Here is a 24,029-nt window from a genome sequence, read left to right on the forward strand (position 1 = left end):
AGAGTATTACTCAAATATAAAATATTACTCAAATATAAAGAATATTTTATGTATTTATGTAGCATGTTATATTTTGGTGAATGAAATACTTCCGATTTTGTATTAAACACTTCATAGGGGCAAAACACTTAAAAGGCCAGCTATGAGCTTTCTTACTTAGTTTTCAGAATAAGAAATTTGAAAATAGGTAAGCGTAGTTTATGGAGTTAAAGAAAGAGAAAGCACTGACTTTTCAGAGTACAGTGATGCTTGTTGGGATTAGGCTTCGGCCTAATCCAGGAAAATCTTGGTGGGAAAAACGTAGATTTAAGCATTGTCTATGTATTTTCTTAAAATTAATTATTAAACCACTTGGTTTAAAATAATTTAAAAGGTTGAAGATGATATTTTTCAACACTTCTGTGAAGAAATTGGTGTAGAAAATATTCGTGAATATGAGAACAGACATGTTAAACAGCAACAAGAAATTGATCAAAAAAGGTATTTTTATTAAAAGATGTTGGTAAGCAGTTACTCTTATATAAATGTAACTATTATTTCATAATTTAAAGGAATTTGCCAGAGGTAGTCTTCATTTCAGTTTGTCAAGAAATAGCTAGTAATCATTCCTATTTTAATAAAGAGATCTAATTCTTTTATTCCACAATTTTTTAAAGAGAGAAAGCACAAATATACAAAATAAGAGAATGGGGAAATAATTACACAGTGGTTATTAAAATTTATTTAGTTTTCTGTAAATATCCATATATGGATGAAATTGTGTAGCCTTTCTATAAACAAACTACCAGGGAGACAATATATTAGGTGAAAATATCCCAATTATAGTAGAGAGGAAAAAGGTAAAATACTTACTACTTATAAATAAACTAAGATGTGAAAGCAATATATAAAGAAACCTTCAAACAAGACTGAGAATTATATACAGAAATGTGAATTAAAAGGAAAGGCAAACTAGTTCTTTCATAGGAAGACTCAATGTTGTAAAGAAGTTGTATTCCCTAATTTAATCTATAGTGTACTTTAAATATCATCTCAATACATGTATGGACAAGATTTTTTTTAACTGGATAAGGTGATTCTAGAGTTCACATTCAGAACTAGTTAAGAAAAATATGAAAAAGGTAATGAGAAAGGACTAGAACTCCCAGATTTTAAAACATAGGATAAAGCTATCTTAATTAAATCTTGAGGTACTGGCTCACAGAGTCCAGAAATATACTCAGATCTATAAGGGAAATTTGATTTAAAATAAAGGTGCATTTCATCAGTGGAGAAAAGATACACTTTTCAGTAACTCAGTTGGAATACATTTGTTAGCATCCTGGAAAAAAACCTGCTTGAATCCCTACATCATTCCTTAGACTCAGATTTAATTCCAGCTGAATCAAATATTTTAATGTAAATAAAATGAAAGCATAAAAATATTACTAGAATAAGTCATAAGAAAATTTAAAAAAATAATCTCAGATTAGGGAAGATCTTTCAGTATGACAGACCCCAGAAGCCATAAAAGAAAAGATTGATAAACTGCAAATGTATAGAAATTTAAAATTGCATGGCAAAAGCATCTTGAAGAAAATGAGAAGACAAATGACAATAAGGGGGAAAATATACATACACATACATGTTTATATGTTCCTTTCCAATTAGTATGCCTTCTATTTTCTTGTCTTATTGCACTAGCAAGGCCCTCCAGTACAGTACTGAATAAAAGTGGTGAGAGTGGACATCCTGCCTTATTCCCAGTCTTAGGGGCAAAGCATTAAGTCTTTAACGTTTAGGTATGATATTAACTTTAAGGTGCCCTTTAGCAGATTGAGGATGTTCCCTTCTGTTTCTAGTTTGCTGAAATTTTTTATCGTGAATGAGTGTTGAATTTTGTCAAATACTTTTTCTGCTATCTTTTGGGATAATTGTATGGTTGGGCTTTATTTTGGGGGGGTAGCTTATTAATACGGTGAATTACACTGATTGATTTTAGAATGTTAAACCAACTTAGCATACCTTGGGTGAAGCCCACTGGGTCATGCTGTAGTATCCTTTTCAAATATTTTGGATTGATTTGCTAAAATTTTGTTAAGGATTTTTGTATCTATATTCATGAGAGTATTGCCCTATAGTTTTCTTTTCTTGCGATGTCTTTGTCACATTTTTGTATCAGGGTAATGCCAGACTCATAAAATGGAGTTTTCTCATGGAGAGTTTTCTCATGGAGAGTTTTTATATTATTTCTTTCCTAAAAGTTTGGTAAAATTTTCAAGTGAAGCCACTTGGGCTACCCACCTTTCTTTATGGGAGATTTTTAAATTACAAAATCAGTTTCCTTATTAGATACAGGGCTATTCAGGATATCTTTTTTCTTGAGTGAGTTTTGGTAGTTTGTGTGTTGGAAGGAATATTTGTGCATTTCATGTGAGTTATCACATTTATTAACAAAGTTATTAATATTTCCTTTTTATTCTTTTCAATTTATGTAGGATCTGTACTGATGTGCCTTCTTTCATTCCTGATATTGCTAGTTTGTCTTGTCTTTTTTCTTCTTGATGTCTAGCTAGAGGTCCTTTGGATCCTTGGATCCTTTCTAAGACCAGCTCTTGGCTTCATTGGTTTTCTCTATGGTTTATCTGTTTCTGTGTTGTTGATTTCTGTTCTTAACTACATTGTTTCCTTCCTTCTACTTATTTTGGGTTTAATTTACTCTTCTTTTTCTTGCTTTTTAAGGTAGAAGCTTGCTTTATTTATTTTACACTTTTCTTCTTTTCATGTAAGCTGTTTATTTCCCTCTAAGTACCGCTTAAGCTGCATCCCACTGCTTCTGGTATGTTTTATTTCATTTTCATTCCATTCAAGGTATTTTCTAATATCCTTTGTGGTTTCTTTCTGTGACCTATGGGGTGTTTAGAAGCGTTATTTAATTTAATAGAAATTGTTGTGGTGGGGGGAGGATTTAGATATGTTTCTGGTACTGATTTTTAATAATTCCATTGTGGTAAGGAATATATTTTGCATTATTTAAATCCTTTTAAATTGATTGATACTTATTTGATAGCATGGCATGTATTGTATCTTAGTAAATGTTCCATGTACACTTGAAATGAATATGCATTGTGCTTTTGGGTGGAGTGTTTTCTGAGTGGCGCTTAGGTCAAGTTGATTGGTGTTGCTAGGTCTTCTGTGTACTTACTGATTCTCTGTCTAGTTGGTCTAGCATTTCCTAAGAGAGGAGTGTTGAAATTTCTAAGTACTTTTGGATCTCTCATTCTCTTCTTCCAGTTCTGTCAGTTAAACTTCATGTATTTTAAAACCTTGTGATTAGGTGCATATATATTTGGGATCATTATGTCTTTTTGCTGAATTAATCCCTTTATCTTTATAAAATGCCCCTTTTTATCCCTGTCATATTCCTTGTTCTGTAGTCTGCTTGAACTTCAATATCGTTTCTTGCTAAGGAGTTCTGCCAATCAATCATAAAAATACAACTGGAACTCTGATTGAGATTGCTTTGGATTTATAGATTTATTTGGGGAGATCATCTTCAAAATATTAAGTCCTCTCATCTAAGAACATAGAATATATCTTCATTTATTCTAATCATCTCTATCCTTTATTAAAATTTTAAAGTTTTTTCCATAAAGATCTTGTGTGTTCTTAATTTCTAGATATTTTGTAGTTTTTTTCCTCTTATGACTAGTATCTATTTTTATGATATTTTCCTAGTTGCCTTCTACTGGTTTAGAAAAATGGTATCAAATTTTAAATTATCTAACATCTGATAACTTTGCTAATGCCTCTTATTACTTACAGTAGCTTATCCATTATGTATCCCAGGTATTAAGTTTGAGGTGCCTGTGACATCCAATTGAAGGTGTAGTAGAGTAGACAGTTGAACATACAAGTTAGGAATTCATGGGAGAGGTCCAGGCTGGAAATATAAATTTGGGGATTGTCAGTATACAGATGGTACTCAAAGTCATGTGACTGGATAAGATCACCAAGGGAATGAATGTAGATAGAAGAGAGAAGAGATCCTAGGCTATGTAAGCAAGTTGAGGAGTTAAGAAGGAACTATTAAAGGAGCAGCCAGTGAGGGGAGACGAAAGCCAAAGTGGTATCCTGGAGCCAAGTGAAGAAGTGTTCCACTCGTACACAGCCTGTGCGTCTGCCTCCTGCAGCAGAAATAAACCCCTGAAGGGTTTGTTCTTAACCACTCGTACAAGCAGCATGGTCAGTGATTAAGAGCAGGGATTCTTTGGCCCTTGCCTGAGTGTGTCATGCCTGGCTCCAGCACTTCCTAAGTGGGTAGCCTTGGGCAAGATACTTAACTCTCTGTGCCTTGGTCTCCCCAACTGTTAAATAGGGATAGTGGTATTACCAACTTCAGAGAGTCATATAACTTAAGTGAGTTAATTCATGTAAAAGCATTTATAACGGTGTCTGGCATATAGTAACCTCTCATTAAATATGACTCTTTGTTTTTATCATTATTGTTGTTGCCTTTGTATTACTAGTATTTAGCACAGTATCTGATACAATTAGTGCTTTAAAATGTTTCTTAAATGAATGATTATATTAGCAGGCTATGTGAGGGAGAGTGGGTGGAGAAAGTATGAGCTACAGTTGATATTGAAATTCTTCTTTTTAGAGATACGGCTTTTTTATTGAGTTATAGTTGATGTACAATATTATATGTTATAGGTATATAATATAGTGATTCATAATTTTTAAAGGTTATACTCCATTTGTAGTTTTTATAAAATGTTGGCTATATTCCCTGTGTTATACAATATATCCTTGTAGCTTATTTTATAACTACTAATTTGCACCTCTCAGTCCCCTCCCCCTATATTGCTCCTCCCCCCTTTCCTCTCCCCACTGGTAACTACTAGTTTCTTCTCTATATCTATGAGTCTGCTTCTTTTTTGTTATATTCACTAGTTTGTTGTATTTTTTAGATTCCACATATAAGTGATATTATACACTATTTGTCTTTTTCTGTCTGACTTATTTCACTTAGCATAATACCCTCCAAGTCCATCCATGTTGCTGCAAATGGCAAAATTTTGTTCTGTTTTATGGCTGAGTAATATTCCATTGTATATATAAACCACATCTTCTTTATCCATTCATTTGTTGATGGACACTTCGTTTGCTTCCATATCTTGGCAATTGTAAATAATGCTGCTATGAACACTGGGGTGCATGTATCTTTTCGAATTAGAGTTTTTGTTTTTTCAGATTTATACCCAGAAGTGGAATTGCTGGGTCATATGGTAGTTCTATTTTTAGTTCTTTTTTTGAGAAACCTCCATACTGTTTTCCACCATGGCTGCACCAATTTACATTCCCACCAGCAGTGTACAAGGGTTCCCTTTTCTCCACATCCTTGCCAGCATTTGCTATTTGTGTTCTTTTTAATGATAGCCGTTCTGACAGGTGTGAGGTGATATCTCATTGTGGGTTTGATTTGCATTGCCCTGTTGATTAGCAGTGTTGCGCATCTTTTCATGTATTTGTTGGCCACCTGCATTTCCTCTTTGGAAAAATGTCTATTCAGATCTTCTGCCAATTTTTTAATCTTGTTGTTTGTTTGATGTTGAGTTATATGAGCTGTTTGGATGTTTTGGATATTAACCCCTTATCAGCCATATCATTTGCAGATATTTTCTCACATTCAGTAGGTTGTCTTTTCCTTTTGTCAGTGGTTTCCTTTGCTGTGCGAAAGCTTTCAAGTTTAACTAGGTCCCATTTGTTTATTTTTGCTTTTCTTCCCTTTGCTTTAGGAGACAGATCCAAAAAATATTGCTACAATTTATGTCAAAGAGTGTTCTGCCTATGTTTTTCTTTAGGAGTTTTATGGTTTCTGGTCTTACATTTAGGCCTTTAATCCATTTTGAGTTTATTTTTGTATATAGTGTTAGAGAATGTTCTAATTTCATTCTTTTACATGTAGCTGTCCAGTTTTCCCAGCATCGCTTGTTGAAGAGACTGTCTTTTTGATGCTGGAATTCTTTGTGGGGACTTTATGAAGCTAGCAAAGTAGGAAAGTACATCAGGAAGGAACATGTTCTTAAATTCCCAAGTTTGGAGTTTGTGAATGAATAGCTATTTGAAAAGACTGATTGGCTAATTAAATAAGAATAAACATATGAATTGTTACTTAAAGAGAAAGATAAGGGAAGGAAACTATAGATTTTAAAGGATTTAAGAAACATATTCATATGCAGTGTATGAATCCTGATGCAGTTTTTTTTTAATTAATGAGACCCAGGAAATTTGGCAGTGATAGCATTTTGATATTAAAGATGTTATTATCATTTCTACCTATAGTAGTTTATGGTTATGTATTAAAAATCACTTCACTTTTGGAGATACATGTTAAAATATTTATAGATGAAATTATAAGATGTCTGAAATTTGCTTTAGATAATCCAGTGGTGGGAAGGAGTGATGAGTGGGATTATAGATAAAACAAGATTGACCATGAATTGATACTTTATTAGAGTTGGGTGATAGCTATATGGGAATTCATTATAGTATTCCCTTTATGTTTGTATTTGTTTGAAATTTTCCATAATAAAAACTAAAAAAGAGTTTAAATAATTGAAGGACTCTGTTTACCACTTGTAATGCTTGACTTTATTATACTAGATTAGAATTTGAGAAACAAAATACTCGGCTTAATGTTCAACTTGAATATAGTCGCAATCAGCTGAAGAAAAAACTGAATAAGATTAACACATTAAAAGAAACTATCCAGAAAGGTAGAGAAGACATCGATAACCTAAAGAAGGTAATTAATGATGGGTGGCTGAAGTCATTGAAATGATCACTTTCTTCCATGATTAAACATTTGTTGAGTTCCTGAAAAATTCTAATAGTGATAGAAGGTGGGGGCAGGGTACACATTTGAGAAATACTTGAAGTACAGTCCACACAGCTTCATGAATTATTAGATACTGGGAGGGGTGTGACACGGTGAGTCCTGAATTCTAACTTGGTGGATAGGAGGAGAGATTAAGGAGAGAAAATTCTGGACCTGTGGAGCATGACTTCCCTGTGTGACATCTAAATAGCAATTTCCAGCAGGTAGTTAGAGAGGACGTAGATAACAGAAGTCTAGGCCGGTTTAGGGGAGTAAATTGAATCCGTATGTGAGTGGGTGAGGCTCCAACCAGAGAGGAAGGCAGTGAAGAGCAGTGGGGCGAGGATGGAGTTCTGGAAGGAGAGGCCACATAGGTTATGAAGAGGCCAGAAGGGGTGGTGTTACAGAAGCCCCAGAGAGGGAGGGAGAAGGAAGTGAGGAAAGTTGTCGAAAAGGTAAAGTCTGGAAAATGGCAATTTCAAGAGGTCAGAATCTGGAAAATTGCCAATTAAGAGGTCATGGTAGCAAGGACATTTTCACTGACAGTGGAAACAGAAGTCGGACGGCAGCAAGCTGAGAAATGACTCCGAAGTGAAAGAGAAAGGTAGGTAGTGATTACCCGGAAGTGTAAACAAGGGTGGGTCACGTTCTGTGGTAGAGGTTCAGGCAGCCTACAGGATAGGGGTTTACCTTGGAATGGCTGGTTTTGTTGTATTAATAATAAAATGATCTATTGACCTTATTAATGTGGAAGATGGTAAATCTACAATGTAAATCATCTCCATTCAGGCTGAAGAAAATTGTCTGAAAATTGTGGATGAACTCATGGAGAAACGGCAGCAACTTAAGGACACAGTTGTCACTCAGATTACCAACACTGAGAAAGTCCAAGCTCAAATTGAAGAGGAACGGAAGAAGTTTTTGGCAGTTGATAGGTGACTAAGAAGTTTATCAGAGTTTAAAAGATGTTTACCATCAATTTGAATTTTATTATAGGAAGTCTTATTATTTGAATATACACCCTTTGTTGCTTTTGGTCCCACATCACACCTATCAAGCATTGCAGTTTGGGGAAAACCAAGAGAGGTGGTTAGTTGTTTAGAGTGAATAGTTCCTTTTGGTGGGTGAAAACATGGACCTATATAAAGAGTTCCTTTCCCTAAATCCCCTTGACACCAGTACCTTCCTGTTGGGGAGTCTCCTGCTAGTCTGTCTGTGTGACAAAGCATAGCAGGTGAGGCGCAGAATCTGGAACTACACTGCATGGTTCCATGCCCCAGTTTCGCCGCTTATTTACTGTGCCTTCGTTTTCTCATCGGTAAAATGGGGATAATAATAGTGCCTACCTCATAGAATAGTTGTAAGGATTAAATAAGTGAGTGTTCATATGGTACTTAGAACAGTACCTGTTACACAATAAGCAGGTATGTTTGCCATGATGATGACCAATAACACTTTGAGTCAGCTGGCTTGTTGCACCACAGTGACATCTGCTTTCCTGTGTGACTGACACAAACATAAGTGATCAGATGAAATGAGCTCTGTTTTTGCTCAGCCTCTTGGCATTTCACAATTTCCCACAATGTTCAAAGACCTTTAGTATTTCAAGATACAGCCAGAAAATTCTTTGTCTAAAATTTTTGAGCGGAAATAAGTTCATTTACTCTTGATTTTTTTTTAAAACTCGTATTTAGTTTAAACAGAACCACATCTCTGTCATCAGACTTTTAAAAACCATATAATTCTTAATTTATTTAATTTCATTTCTGGTCCTTCTTCTGGGTCCTCTTTAAAGTTCCACCTTGTTTCAACTGGTAAAACTCCCAAGCCCTCATTAAGATAGAAGGCATTACATTAGTGGTGGCAGTAAAAAAAGTTGAGACTGTCAGGTGCATAATGACTTAACTGGTAAGACATTTCTCTTGCTAAGAGACTCTTTCTCTTGGTTTGATGTTCTAAAATGTAGAACTTATACTGAAAGAGAAATGCAGCTTGAAAAATTGTACAGCTTTAAAAATAAGGTAAGTGGGGCTTCCCTGGTGGCGCAGTGGTTAAGAATCCGCCTGCCAATGCAGGGGACACGGGTTCTATCCCTGGTCTGGGAAGATCCCACATGCCGCGGAGCAGCTAAACCCGCGTGCCACAACTGCTGAGCCTGTGCTCTAGAGTCCACGAGCCACAACTACTGAGCCCGCGTGCTGCAACTACTGGGCCTGTGCTCTAGAGCCCGCGAGCCACAACTACTGAGCCCACGTGCCTAGAGCCTGTGCTCCGCAACAAGAGAAGCCACCGCAGTGAGAAGCCTGCGCACTGCCACAAAGAGTAGCCCCTGCTTGCCGCAACTAGAGAAAGCCCGCGTGCAGCGACAAAGACCCAACCCAGCCAAAAATAAAATAATTAATTAATTAAAACAAAAATAAGGTAACTAGGAAAGCACTGTATTGGTGCTAGCCTGATTAAAGTAATAATGTTTATTATTGAAAATCCTCCCTTGGATTAAATAATTATATTCATGGCCTTTATCAGGAGTGTTGAAGTTTAAATTACAAGCATCCATGGGCTAACTCTGCAACTTAACAGCACTCATAAGAAAAAATCTTTTTTTTTTTCATGTACATTTATAACATGTTTTTCTTCCTTGGTGCAACTTTACATAATTAGTAAAATATAATCACTTTTTCATATCTGTGTATTTACAGGGAAGTGGGAAAATGGCAAAAAAAAGTTGTAATCCTTCAAACTTCTCTGGAACAGAAGCGGTTAGAGAAACATAACATGTTGCTTGATTGCAAAGTCCAAGACATTGAAATAATTCTTTTGTTGGGGTCACTGGATGACATCATTGAAGTGGAGGTATTCTAGCAAATGATTTTAAAATATGTGCAGTTGTGTGGAACTTAATGTAAGGCCTTTGGCTGCTTAGTGAAGTTGCATCTATGCAGATTCTTTCTCTTGTTCTGAAGCTCCTTTAAGGGCAGAAAAAACGTCTCTAGGAGGGAAAAAAGGCAGGATGGTCCTCATGCCACAGGGCTGGGCATTTTGTGCAGTTCTATTTCTCTTGCTAATCCATGTCCTTTGAGCCCCACAGGATGGACCAGAGTCTCTTACCTGTGCACAGATGCCCAAGAGGGGTCAGAGACTTGAACCTGTTGGAGTTAGGGGTGCTGGGGAGGCGGTGTGAGCCACAGGCCAGGTGCCAGTGGCCTGCTGGCGTGAGCACTTCTCTGTAGTCTGGTAACGTTGTCCGCGGTGTGTGGAGGGGTCTTGCTCTGCACCTTCACTGACAACCTGAGGTGGTTCTCTCTCAGCAGAAACGTGCCTCACTGAGTCTGTCCAGGTGGTGAGAGTGTGGGGGAGGGGAGGCAACAGCAGGCCCCACGGAGCCAGAGGGCAAGACCAGCGTCGGCCAGCGGTGGACGTTTCTCTGTTTGCCTCTTTCCTTTCTTCCTCGTCACATTTGTATCGCACAGTACTCTTTAGGCTGGCTGGAAGTTTATATACCCTTAGTTCTGTCACTCATGTTAAGAAAGATATGCCTATACAGTTCAGGAAGAATATCTTACTGTTAGCCAATCCAGAGGATGGTGAAAATAGTTATTTCTTTTACCTCTCAGATTATCTCTGAGTTCTTTAGTGAATCTCTGTGGTCTCCCTTCCACATCCCTCCTCCCCTTTCTGCTCTGCCCGCAGTCAGAAATCCATGCATTTCCATCCAATTTCTACTCCAGAAGAGGCCTTCAGTCCTTTGAGTTCTTCAATTTGAAGTAACTATAAAACAGTTTTTCTCCTGCTAATATTGACCACTTCTCATAGCATAATTCTGGTGTGATATACTCAGACATCCTTTTTCTTGGGAATTCCCTGGCGGTCCAGTGGTTAGGACTCGGTGCTCTCACTGCTGGGCCCCCGGGGTTCGATCCCTGGATGGAGAACTAAGATCCCGCAAGCTGCGCAGCTCGGCCAAAAGTCTTTTTTCTCTATTTTAGCAGAGATCACATCCCAGATAGAAGGTAAGGAAAGGATAAGGAAAGGAGAAGACCCTTTGCTGGCCACAAGTGTCCTGAACCCCACTCAGATGGCTTTAAAGGGGGAAAAGGCAGGTAAAGGGCTAGGGCTGGAATGGAGGCAGTCTCATACGTGACTCGGTCCAGGAATTTGAACACTGTCAAGAACTCTTTCTGGCTCAGTATGTATTGGCTTTATTTTTTCAGATCAGCTTTCCTCGTGGGGCTGCAGCTGTAGCCACCAGCTTTGACCAGAGGGGAAAGACACCTCTCCCCTGCCCCCTCTCAGTTAGAAGAATCCTGGGGAAGAACTCTGGCTCATTCAGGGCCACGTGTCTGCTCTTAAGGGTGCAGAGAGAGGGAAGGGAGGCATCTGTAACAGCAGAAGTGGATGGGAGCAGAAAAACAGTACTCACAATAATATAGAGAGAAATGGAAAGTCTGTTTAAAAGGCAGTGTAATTTTAGAAGAGGTTCGTCATAGAATAGTGCAGAGGAAGAAGCAGTTGTAATGACTGACATCTAGGTAAATGCTGTTGGTTAAGTACTCCTGCTGCTGCTTTGGTCCTATTCTTTCAGTTAGTGTGAACTTTCAGAAGTATTCTCCAACATGCCCATCATGAGTGTGAAATTATTTGTTTATTAGCGTGAACGACTTTCATATTCATAGTGGGCTCTTTCAAAGCAGGTATTAATACCTTAAGCTGGATTAATAGTGAATCATTATCTAAAAAGAAAAAGTGATAGTTCTGCTCCACTTTGTGCTGATCAAGCCACACTGGGACACTGCATTCGCGTGCTAAGCATGGTGCTCTTTGAGAGTAAAGTGTCCACGATAGTGAAAAGGCCCCAACCGTGTCGTGCTGGGAAGAGAAGTCTTGGAGAATATGGTTATCCCTCGAAGAGAAGAAGGTCTGTCATAGAGGACGGCCCCTACTTGTTCTTTTTGGTCCTAAGGGGGATACTAGGGCTGGGGGATTTAGGACAGAGTCAGATTTCTTCTACTAGGGAACACTTCCTACTAGAAAGAGGGAGGGCCTCTAGTGGGGAGTTCCCTGATTAAAATTTTACAAGACATCTAGTAGCAGCCATGTGATAGGGGTGCTATACAAGGTAGTGTATAAAGCCCAAAACAGAAAAGGCATTAGGTATAAATTGTGACTCTCCAGAGGGCTGGACAAGGATCGCCGAATAGAATTAATTGTCTTACAACAGTTGTAAGGAATCATTGTCTTACAACCATTGTAAGGTAGAACCTGAGATTTCCCTTCCATTGGAGGTGTGCAGACAGAGGGTAAGTTACCTACATCTGCCAGGATTCTCATAGAAGATTCTTCTATTGTGGGGAAGACTATACCAGATCACTGGTTCCCAAACCATACTGTGCACATGAAGCATCTGGGGATCTTGTTTCCTAAGAGATTGAATTTCTAATGGCTCCCAGGCGAGGCCCGCTCTTGCTGGCCCACTGACCACACTTTGAATAACAAGGCATCAGATGACTCATATAGAAGCTTAATAAAAAACACGATGTTGAATCACATCAACAGGAACCATGAGATTCAGGGATTCAGCATTACATGTTGTATTCAAGTTCCACTTCCTTGTGAACCATTTTAACATAAATATATTACATAAAATATAGACTTAATTCCAAAAGTAGTTTTATTGGGTTTGTTTCAGCTGAGAACGTCTAGAAAAGAGTGAGTGACAAAGGGGTTTTTTTCTCTTAATTTGTAAGTCTTTGTTTTTGGTATCAGCATTACACCAAAGACCAGCCTACAGCTGAGTAAGTGCTCATGTATTTGTCCCTTCTTTCCTATTCCTCTCTCCATTCAGAGTGATATATATTGAAATTGAAATATATTGCTATGTTGTCAGCATTGCATTAGGCACTGAGACCACAGCAGTGAGTATAACTGCCAAAAATCCCTTCCTTCACATTCTACTAGGGGAGAGATAGGCACAGAAACAAAATGGTAAACAGATAAAATATTTATGTATTTGGTGATGCTGTAGGCTAAAGAAAATATAAAGCAGGGAAGGGCATAGAGAGTATTGGTGGAGGAGAGTTTGCAATGTTAGATGCAGAGGCCATGGATGTCCTGAGAGAAGGCAGCTGGTTAGCAGACAACGTAGAAGATGAAGAGATGCAGACATCTAGGGGAAGGGTGTCCAGGCAGAGGGCAGTGTGCCGGCCCTAAGGTGGACGTGTGCCTGGTCTGTTCAAGGAGGCCAGTGTAGTGGGAGCAAAGCGAGTACCAGGAAGACTGGCGCAAAGTAAAGTTAAAGGGGAAGCAGAGGCCAGACCATCATGGCCTTGCAGGCCAACATAAGGGTTTTAACTTTCAATCTGCATGAGGTGGCAATCAACTGGAGGCCTTGGGACAGACAGATGAGTAGAGATCGCCATTTCAGATAACAAGGGAAGGGCTTCATGTTTTTCAGTTGGGACCTGAAGCAGAAAGTACCCAGGCAACAATGGATATATATGAAAAAGAAGCCGCCATTGAGATAGACTACAGCTCTCTAAGAGAGGATTTGAAGGTAATTGAAAGATTTCTGTTGTTCATGACTAACTCATGGTAATAGTGAATATTTAAATACTGCAGAATAATTTTAGATGATAGAGCATAAATTTAGGGGAGAAAGTAGATTTCCTAATGGTTTTTTAAGAAATAGTCTAAATAGGTTACACATAAAATGTTTAAAACATTTAAAGTTTTTATATCACCGTTTCTTACTGTGTGTTCTGTAGAACACCAATACCATGAAATGTCTTGCCGAAGAAGAAAAGTTTCTGTCAGTGTTTTGAAAGTCTATTCCCTTCTTGGAGATTCAGAATGAATAATAAAGTCTTTGAGAAGTCCTGAAATAGACAAAAGTAGCCAACATACTCCAGCATCCTGAATTGCCCTGTCTGTGTCCCAGTGCAGTACCCTCAGTAGGCGACAAATACTTCACAGCTACAGAGCACAAACCTGGAATCCAGTTTCATGGTCTCTTTAATTTAGCAGCTCTCACTCTTTCTCTTAACCCTATAGCCATATTTTGCTTTGTGTTTTGACTTCGTCCTGAAGCTGCTTCTCTCATGAGGGCAAAATGACTGTAGCCTTTCTTGGCCTTCCAGCCACCCAACCACAACCCTCAGAGAAGAGAGAGACTGCCTTTTGTAGTGGTGCTGTTCTAAAGATTGAAGAAAGGCTTTTCCACAAAGCTCTACCAATTGTCCTCTCATCACAGTGGCCTAAATTGGGTCACATGTTCATTCCTGACCAATCACTGTTGGGGGTGGGATGGACTTAGCTTTAGACCAAGCAGGGTTCCTGGGACGTATGAGGGAGATGGTCAAACATGGGCTCTGTTACAAAGGAAGAAATGGAGAATGGACACCAAGTAGCAGTAGCTACCACATCTTTTAATTTCAGATGTTTCTAATACATTTTGTTACATTTGTTGGGCTCTTTTCATTGTACTTGTGGTACTTTTGGCAATCAGAATAAAGTTCTGATCTATTTTATAGTCTATTCAGTGCTTTCGTATTTAGAAAGTCCTTCCCCACGACATTACTGACTAAATATTTATAAATATTTTCTTCCTGTTAGTGATTTTTTTGTTTTCACTCACCTATTTAATTAATCTGAAATTTATCTTTATATATGGTATGAGGTAAGAATCTGTTTTTTAAAAGGTACGTAAGTTAACCAGTTTACTCAACATCTTCTAAATAATTCTTTTCCCAATGAATTAAAATGTCACCTTTATCAGATATTAATTAACCCCTCTGGGAGGGGGTCAAGAAAATTTTCCTGGAAGGTGATGCCTACATCACTTTTTCCCTTCTCGCTTCACTCAAGTTAGTTCTGCTCATTGTTTAGGTTTCAGCTTAAGTGTTACCCATCCAGATGGGTTGGATCCCTTCTGCCTGCCCCATAATACCTGTGCTTGCCTGGTGGAGGGTTTCGCGCTGTTGCAGACGCCAGTTTGCATGTCTGACTTCCCTGTGAGCTCTTTAAGGGCAGGGACAGAATAGTTTTCATCACTGAATCCTCAGTGTCTAATACATAGTAGATGATCAATATTTTTTAATGAACGAGTAAATGAAGTGATACGTGAATTGTTACTTTTTTAGCCAGATTAAGAAAGATGAAGGTGCAGCGCGTTCCAAGAGAGCAGCATCTATGACTCTAGAGCTATGAAAGAGCACAGCCAACTTCAGGAAGCTACAGCAGTGTGACCTGACCGCACTGCAGGCTCAGAGAGGGCCGCAAAGGAGGGCAGGAGTGGATGCGGAGGGAGACGGGCCAGATCCCGAAGGGCCCTGTGCCTAATTATTGTACCTTAGCAGTTTGGATCTAAACGGCATGCTAACCATTGCTGTTCTTTGCCAATAATAGGCTCTACAATCTGATAAAGAAATTGAGGCCCACCTTAGACTCCTACGGCAACAAGTAGCATCCCAGGAAGATGTCCTGCTGAGGACAGCGGCCCCAAACCTCAGAGCCCCGGAGAACCTAAAGACTGTCAGAGACAAGTTTCAGGAGTACACAGACGGTGAAATTAAGCTTTAGTTGTTAGCAATATCATATTCATGGGTGTTAGGAGCTTTGATTTCTATAACATTTACTAATAATCCCCCCTGAATTGTACCTTTGTTTTTATTATATATTTTTTTTCCTCTATTATCTTATAGTAATGTACTTTTAATACTGAATCACTAATTCCTTCCTTTTGAAAAGCGTTCTGCTTTCATTTAAAGACAGGTGTATTGATTATTTTAGAATAGTGTCTTATTTCATACCAGCGTAAGAGGCATATTAGATACTCTGTTGGAGTTTGTTATTATTATTTAAAAATCAGCCCTACCAGAAAAAGGGCTCATCAGTTTTAAGTCATTTTCTTGGAATTAATAATAGTTGAGGTGTTTTGAAGGTAGATTTTACTCAAGACAACCAAACTCAAAATCTAGTTTAAAAAATATTTTATGCTTTAAAGGTGAAATAAGAGAAGCCCTTGGTGGTCTCCAAAATAAAGAACATTGATTCTCTCTTAGCTTTTGAGGCCAGCAGAAAGGAAGCCAGAATACGTAGGCAAGAGTTTGAACAGGTGAAAAAAAGGAGATACAATCTTTTCAGCCAATGCTTTGAGCACGTCTCAGTCGCAATTGATCAGATCTACAAGAAGCTCTGCAGAAACAACAGTGCCCAAGTACGTATTTTTCACCTCAAATATGAGTGGGAACTTCGTGTTATTGGTGGTGTGTTTTTTTTCTGGTGGGAAATCGCCACCACACTATCTGAATGACCCACTTACCGGGCAAAGTCAGCTCATGGAAATTGGTCATTGCAGTGACCTGTGTTCTAGGTCCTACTCATTCCACCACTAACCAGCCTGGACAAGTCAGAATCTCTCTGGTCCTGCTTCTTCATCTGCAAAATGAGTGGGTTAGAGCATTTGGTTTCCAGGTTCTCTTTCAGTTCTGGAATTCTGTCACCTGTACTAATTTGATTTTATAGAGCCATCTCTGTAGTAAAGTTAGGGTGATGTAGATGATCTGGGGAAAATGGTTGATCTGGGGTCTGTGGAGTTGCCCAGAGTAACAAAGGAGAGGGAAAGAACTAAAGGCAGCGTTCAAATCTAGATGTGCCCCTTGTAATCTCTCCATTCCGTGATCAGCATCCACAGCAAATACTGTGGACTTGAATGTGGACTAAAGATGTAGATCTGATCTGATCTATCTGCTTTTCCCTCTTTCTCATGGGATCCTTTTATGACTGAGGTAATCCTGAATCATATATTTAGAATTTTCACCAAAAATAACTTATTTTCAGTAAAGTAAGACTACAGGACAGGATTCATCAATAAAGATTTGATGAAAGGACCAATGAAAGAACTGAATGAAGATTGTTTTAGTAAGACTGCAGCGTATGCTTCTGAGCTTTGAATGGCAGCCTGATGGGAAGGCCTTATCCTTTATGTTAGAATGCTTTCCCTCTACTCCCCGCCCCAGACACCCTTGCTGTCTGTGATTACATATAGATAGAGCTAAATACATTATTTATAGGCATTGATATTTTTCCATCAAAATGGAGGAAAATCTAACCAAGAGTATTTTGTAGTTAAACTCTGTTGCAATTCCATGTTGAAATTTACTAATAGCTTTTCTGATGCTGCTAAATAAATAACATGTGTTTCAGGCATTTCTTAGCCCAGAAAACCCAGAAGAGCCTTACTTGGAGGGAATTAGCTATAACTGTGTGGCCCCAGGCAAACGGTTCATGCCAATGGATAATTTGTCGGGGGGAGAAAAGTGTGTGGCAGCTTTGGCTCTCCTGTTTGCTGTGCACAGGTAAGGTCACAGTGAGCTATATGATTTTGCATCAGGGCAGAAACCAAATAGACCTTCCTACAGAAGATCTGTTAATTACTTTTCTTTAGTCATATTTAGCGTACGTGATACAAAACTTTTTTTCAGCCAGACAAGTCAGGTTATGCTGTAGGCCTGTAACAATTTAGGCAGCAAATCTAAGAGAGAATTCAGTCTTCGACAGATTTTTATTCAATTTGTTATTATCAGTAGCTACTAATATTCCAGCTTCATAGAAAATAAAGGAGAAAAAGGAGTATCAAATGGCCAGATGTGAAATCAGGATTGCCAAAAAACAGTACCAACAACAAAGCCAAACAAAATAAAAACACCTAACTTGTATATTATTTTCCTTGTCCCTATTCAGAGATCTGCTATTTAGTAAGGAATGTTAAAGTATTTCTTCTGAAAAAAATGTTTAACCTCCTCATTTCCACTGATGATGGTGACACTTAACGTTTGTAAAATAAAGCAAGGGGAAAAATGTTAGCTAAAATTAAGGCAATTAACTTTTGACATTCAAAGCATTAGATGAAGAACTAAGGTATAGATGATGCTGCCTCTCTATTATCATGATCAGAAAGATCAACATAAAAGTTTTACAGCTGTTTTCTACTGGTCTCAAGAAGGAAAAGGAATTGGCAATTACAGGAAAGGAAAAGAAAATGCCATTAATGCAGGAGGACTTTGGGGAAAACAGGAGGCAGGAACTTAAACAAGAGCCTGTGTGAAGTAAATCTTAGCAGAATAAGACTAATACTAGGTGTCACCCCCATCCCATTTATTCAACAGATATTTATTAAATATTTACTGTGTGTCGAGTGGTGTTAACAGACATTAGAGGGACTTCCTTGGTGGTCCAATGGCTAAGATTCCATGCTTCCAATGCAGGGGGCCTGGGTTCGATCCCTGGTCAGGGAACTAGATCCCACATGCCGCAACTAAAGATCCCGTGTGCCGCAACCAAATAAATATTTTTTCAAAAATAGACATTAGAGACAGCAGTGAAGAAAACAAATTCCCTGTCTCAAAGATGCTTCATTTTAGTTGAGGAAGACAGATGATAAATAAGGTGTATTAGTAAAGTAATTCTCTAATATAGAGGCTATTAGAAAATGACAGATGCTATAGAGAAAATTAAAGAAGGGAATGGTGATAGTAACAGGGAAGGGTTTGCAATATTTAAAATTCTTCTGGGAAGGCCTATTTGAAAAGGTAGTATCTGAGCAAAGATTTGAAGAAAATAAGGGAGCAAGTCACGTGGATGGATGTTCTAGGGGAGAATTCTAAGGGAAGAATGTTCTAGACATGAGGAACAAGTGCAAAGGCCCTGAGGCCAGAGGGAGCCTGGCGCCTGTAGAGAATAGACTGTGTGCAGCAGTGGCAGGCACAGGATTAGGAAACTCGTGTAGCACTCAGACTGGAGGATCGTGGCGGGTTGGACCAGTGTGGGAGCAGACAGGGCGTGGGGTAGGAGGGACCCTAATCAACGGGAGTGATAAGAGCTGCCATTCACTAAGCTGGAGAGGACCACAGGAGGGATGGGTTTGAGGGGTAGGTGAGGAGTTTGATTTTGCACGAGTTCACGCTAGACACCCACATGGAGTTGAGGAAGCTGTTGGACCCGTGAGGCCAGGGTTAAAGAGAGAGGTCAGAACTATCAATAGAAGATACTTAAAACCTCCAGAGCAGATGAAATCACCAAGGGAGCTAATCAGATGGAGGAGTGCTCTAAGCGCTGAGCCCCGAAGGCACTGCAGTGTCAAGAAGTTAGAGAGATGAGGAGGAGCTGCTAGGAGACTGGGGCCTGGAGCAATGGGTGAGGCACCGGGCGGAGGCCATGTCCTTGTCCTTGACGTCAGAGGAACGGGGAGGACCGCCCCGCCCCCCGTGCCATCTGCAAAGGTCACCTGGGATGTGAACTGAGAATTGAGCGTTGCATTTACCGACATAGAGGTCATTGGTGACCTAGACAAAAGCATCCAAAAGGATGTGTTTTATTTATTTATCCTGAATACTCTTAGTCCTCTCCTCCAAGTCTTGTAAAACAAAGTTGTAACTTAAGCGATTATAATTTTTTTCTAGTTTTCGGCCTGCTCCATTCTTTGTTTTAGATGAAGTAGATGCAGCCCTGGACAATACTAACATTGGCAAAGTAAGTTCCTTTCTGCTTTTAATTTCCAGTACAGTGTCTATAATTCAAGGATCATGATGCAGCAGTCAGAAGGCAATTTACCCTGAACATGTTTATTTGATAATTGCTGGTTAAAAATAGATTTTTCTAAGTTAAAAATCTAAAAACAAGATGATTCAGGGTAGTAGCTTTCATTCAAGGTTTAGGGGACCCTCAATGAGTTCCTGGGGAGTCAAGTGAGAGTCACTATACTGGATCCACAACATTGCTACTGGGTGACTTGCTTTTCCCTAAATCTAGGTTTTTGGGACCTAGTAGTAGACCTTAGTAGTAGTAGTAGCAGCAGACCTTAATAGTAGGCCACATGGCAAACAGGACCAAATTAGTGTTTAATAAAGTCCAAAAATAACATATCTAAATAAAATTCCAAAGGAATTAAAGTTCAAAATTCTGCTCCCCTTCGTTTATTAAAATTTATAGTCATTTACTACACTTGCACTGTTTTCAGTATTTGAGACCATGGGGGAACTAAGGACACAACTGAAAGTCAGCCTTAAAGATCAGTGCATAGATACACAAAGCCACCTGAGAGACAGGCTCTCAGACCACACATCCTGACTGTAAATTTTTGACCTGAGAATGCGGTTGACCATGGACACGTGACCAAAGGAAAGCGGCAAACACTGGCAGTGCCTGTCACTGCCCAGGGCTGGGACAGCTCCATCCTGCAGAGTCCCTGTGTTGTGGTCCTACTTCCAGAGCCATCCATTTCCAGAAATGGATGAATGAAATGACTGGGCTTTGCATTTACAGCTGCTTACAAGGAGGCTGCTCTGGTCATGCTGACAGATATATCTCTGTTAATTTGTACACTGGCATTCTGGTTTATACCTTAGTCTTATGAGCTCGGTTAATGAGTCCAGCCCCGAGAGATGTAGTCAGTCTTGGGGTGCCACCCTGACAGGTTGAGTCTCTGAAACTGACCTCCCTGATTTGTTACTCTGTTGAACCTCATGTGTAATGCCTGGGAGAGTCAGGGGATTTTTCAGGAGCTGCAGCCTGTGGTAACTTCTAATTTTAGGCAACAATGTCATCTTTCAGATTTCCCAGGCTGTATTCATCTAACCCAAACCTCTCTAGGACCTTATCTATTTTTTTATACTTTTTTAAAAATTTTATTTATTTATTTATTTTTGGCTGCGTTGGGTCTTTGTTGCTGCGCTCAGGCTTTCTCTAGTTTCGGCGAGTGGGGGCTACTCTTCATTGCGGTGCGCGGGCTTCTCATTGCAGTGGCTTCTCTTGTTGTGGAGCACGGGTTCTAGGTGTGCGGGCTTCAGTAGTTGTGGCTTGTGGGCTCCAGAGCGCAGGCTCAGTACCTGTGGTGCACGGGCTTAGTTGCTCCGCGGCATGTGGGATCTTCCCAGACCAGGGCTCGAACCCGTGTCCCCTGCACTGGCAGGCGGACTCTTAACCACTGCGCCACCAGCCAAGTCCCGGACCTTGCTTTTTAAACATGTCATAGCGTACATAAGAATAGCACATCAACACCACCCCCACAGAAGTTAGAAAACAAATCCAAAGTCCCCCGAACGTTGTAGAGAACAGGCAAGAGCCACATTCTGTGACCTACCAGAGACTTCAGGATTTCTGGGGGAAGAAAACGGGAAGAAAAGAAAATCTTGATTTGTCTCTCTTGAATGCCAGCCAGTCTGCATCAGCTAACTGGACTCCATAGCCTCACTCATTTGGGAGAAATTTCCCCTCAGAAGGTTAATTTTAGTACTTTGTATCCCATACCCTTTGTGTGTGGTCTGGGGGGTGGGTGGGATCCATCACTGTGGACTGCCCCTTCTCTCTGTAGCATTTAAGGGATCCATATCTTCTAGCAAAATTTAGATGTTCGTATTAGTGGCATCTTCACATACTAGGTCTTTCTTAAGACTTTTCTATTTGCACCTATCCTATGTATCAAAAACCTCTTAATTTCCAGTTTCCCTTTGAGATTTACGTTCCTGGCACCCCGCTGCTGAACTCAGTATGAGCAGTGATGTAATATGAGCAGCTTGGAAGGCGCTTCCAGTCCCTCTTGTGATCAGGGTGCCCAGCATTGATCACAGGCAACTCTCCTAGCAAAATGCATGCCTTACGTATTTGCATCCCATCTCCTCTTCCATTCTATCAATATCCCAAGACTTTTTAAAGACCTGTATCATAGTGGCTGCCATTGCCTCTAATGCGGCAGTTCCTTCTATGAATTCAGCCTCTTAGCCCAAAGCCGTTTCCCTCCTCTCTCATCATTCACCTCAACTAGTGACTCATTCCTCAACCAGAGCTGCCATTCCTCCTTCCAGAACTTGTGCCCTTAGAATCTTGCGTGCAGTCAGGACCAATACACATGGAGAAGACACCCTCTGGAATTGCAGAGAGATCCAGGGAGTTGGCAAGTATCTTGTTAAACTGTGGTTTGAGTCTAAGTTCTTTATCATTCTCCAAATTCTGAGTAGTTTGTTCACCAAGACCCATTTCTATCCAGTCTATCTGTTCTTATTCTCATTCCTTGGAATTAAGCCTCCTGAAGGAGCTGTTGAGCTCCCCTCTAACCAAATGAGTTGATGATGGATTATGAATACATATATAATCGCCATATTTTTCCCACCCTGAGGCTTTGTTGGCAATATAGGAAGTTGGAAGTTTAAATACCAGCCCTTCTTCACCCTCATAAAATATCTGAGTGGTGGTTTTATCTTGTTGTAAAGGTTGATTTCGTATTCACATGATAGTATCTTAAGTTAGAGCTTTATTCTTAAAAAAATATTCTTCCAAGTTTTCAGGTATAGAATTAATGAGGTTTATATATTTTTTACTAACCTCTTATTTTACAATCTGAGCTATTTCCATTTCTGCAGTTTTAGTGGATTTACTGAATTAACAGAAAGGGAAGTAAGCGCCTTGTCACCTAAAATGGGCAGATTCAGAGACATGCAGAATCACTGTCCTCCAGACCCCGAGAGACGAGACCTTTCTTTACTGATGAAATGTGTGCTTTCTCCTCCCTCCCAGGTATCGAGTTATATCAAAGAGCAGACTCAGGACCAGTTTCAGATGATAATCATTTCCCTAAAAGAGGAGTTATATTGCAAAGCTGATGCACTGATAGGCATCTATCCAGAGGTAAAGATAAGTAAATGGGGGAGAGGAATAAAAATCACCGTAGAGTGTCCTGACAGCACAATTATAAGTCCCTAGTGAAGTCTATAGATACTGTTTGATTTCTGCAGTTTATAAATATAGGCTTAAATGATTTTTTAATCAAATAAGACTTAACAGTAACTACTCAGATATTTTTCCATGGCAGTACACAGAAATTTAAGATATATTTTAAGTGAAAAAGAAAATCGAAAATTGCAGAACAGTATGATAATTGTTTATAAAATAATAGTACATACTAACTTAGAATAAATTGTCAATATTGTTTCATATTTCTGTAATGTTTGAATGTTGTAGGCAAAAACAAATGCATTGTGGTAGAACAAGGAACTACTTATCTTCCAAAACTAACCAAGGGAAAAAAAAAACAAAGAAATTGGCAAGTTCCAAGTTGTATAGTAACTTCTAGAATTCAAACACACCTTTCTTGAGCCACCGAAAATACTTACCTGAGCTAATGGAGCAGGGCAACTCATTCAAATCATTCAATTCTTGGACAATTAGGTTTTGCTTCCTGTGTTTTCCTTTAAGCTAAGATAAAAATTAACTTCCCTTCCTGTGCCTAATTAATGTTAGGGGATCACTGGAAATATGCTGCCAGAGAGAAATGGAAGTTCTCATTACCAGTGTAGGAGAGGGATACAACCTTTTCCTACCCAACTCAGGTTCTCTGGCTGGGGCCCTGTAAATTAGACCAGCAATAGATAGATTAACAAGAGAAAAACAGGTTATTAATATGTGCATCATGTGTGCACACGTGGGTACACCCAGCAATGAGGAACTCAAAGGGCTGGCTAGAACTTGGACTTAATACCATCCTAGGCTAAAATGAGGAAGAGTCTTGGGGCTTCTGGGCAGGGGAGGCAAGTGATGGGAAGGTGACCAGGAGAAGTACAGTAAACAAGGGCTGTTCAGTCAGACTTGCTCTGCAGACTGAGGTGCCTTCTCCACTGATAAAGAGTTAAGAGTGGAAAGGGTGTCATCTTTTACATAAATGTAAACTTCCTTTACAAAAGGAAAACGTGTGCCTGGTTTTTGGAGCTTTTCCTACATCTGCTGGTTTTCAGTAGCCTCTGGCTCAAAACAATCCATATGCAAAAGAGGCCTGTTTCCGGGTGGCATATTCTGGTGCCCTTTACCAGACTAATATAAGAAATAAAGAAAGCTGATGTAATGCAGAGTGATACCTTTTGAGGTGGCTCTAAGGAGGTTCCTTTTCAAATGCAAATCTAGACTCACCAATGGCTCTTATTTTACATTTAATAGCACTTATTCCCTAAGTAAAGGAACTGACTTTTAACTGTCTTCTCTCCCTTTCAGCATGACGACTGCATGTTCAGCCGAGTTTTGACCCTAGATCTGTCTCAGTATCCAGATACTGAAGACAAGAGAAAGCAGCAGGAGGCCCGTTAGGACGCAGAATGCCCCTGTGCTGTAAGAGCAGAGTCACGCAGCG

At 39.5% G+C, this 24,029-nt stretch overlaps 2 protein-coding genes across 3 annotated transcripts in view; one reads left to right on the top strand and one right to left on the bottom strand.

Moving 5' to 3' along the window:
• SMC1B (structural maintenance of chromosomes 1B) overlaps positions 1–24,028 on the top strand; it is a 74,557-nt gene extending 50,529 nt beyond the window's left edge. The window contains exons 14-24 of the mRNA XM_019944565.3: positions 374–480; positions 6,649–6,790; positions 7,652–7,797; positions 9,562–9,715; positions 13,314–13,412; positions 15,263–15,419; positions 15,919–16,073; positions 17,063–17,214; positions 19,318–19,387; positions 22,427–22,537; positions 23,894–24,028. Coding sequence (XP_019800124.2) covers positions 374–480; positions 6,649–6,790; positions 7,652–7,797; positions 9,562–9,715; positions 13,314–13,412; positions 15,263–15,419; positions 15,919–16,073; positions 17,063–17,214; positions 19,318–19,387; positions 22,427–22,537; positions 23,894–23,986 — 1,386 coding nt within the window. The 3' untranslated portion in view covers positions 23,987–24,028. The remainder of the gene's footprint in view (positions 1–373; positions 481–6,648; positions 6,791–7,651; positions 7,798–9,561; positions 9,716–13,313; positions 13,413–15,262; positions 15,420–15,918; positions 16,074–17,062; positions 17,215–19,317; positions 19,388–22,426; positions 22,538–23,893) is intronic.
• FAM118A (family with sequence similarity 118 member A) overlaps positions 6,614–24,029 on the bottom strand; it is a 47,186-nt gene continuing 29,770 nt past the window's right edge. The window contains exon 9 of one of the 2 annotated variants that reach the window (XM_033865855.2): positions 6,614–16,294. In XM_033865855.2, coding sequence (XP_033721746.1) covers positions 16,266–16,294 — 29 coding nt within the window. In that variant the 3' untranslated portion in view covers positions 6,614–16,265. Of the gene's footprint in view, positions 16,295–17,401; positions 19,201–24,029 lie in introns of those variants that run through there. The other variant, XM_033865861.2, reaches the window with a different exon arrangement.

This window comes from Tursiops truncatus, chromosome 11, assembly GCF_011762595.2.
Source record: "Tursiops truncatus isolate mTurTru1 chromosome 11, mTurTru1.mat.Y, whole genome shotgun sequence".
Classification (NCBI taxonomy): Eukaryota; Metazoa; Chordata; class Mammalia; order Artiodactyla; family Delphinidae; genus Tursiops; species Tursiops truncatus.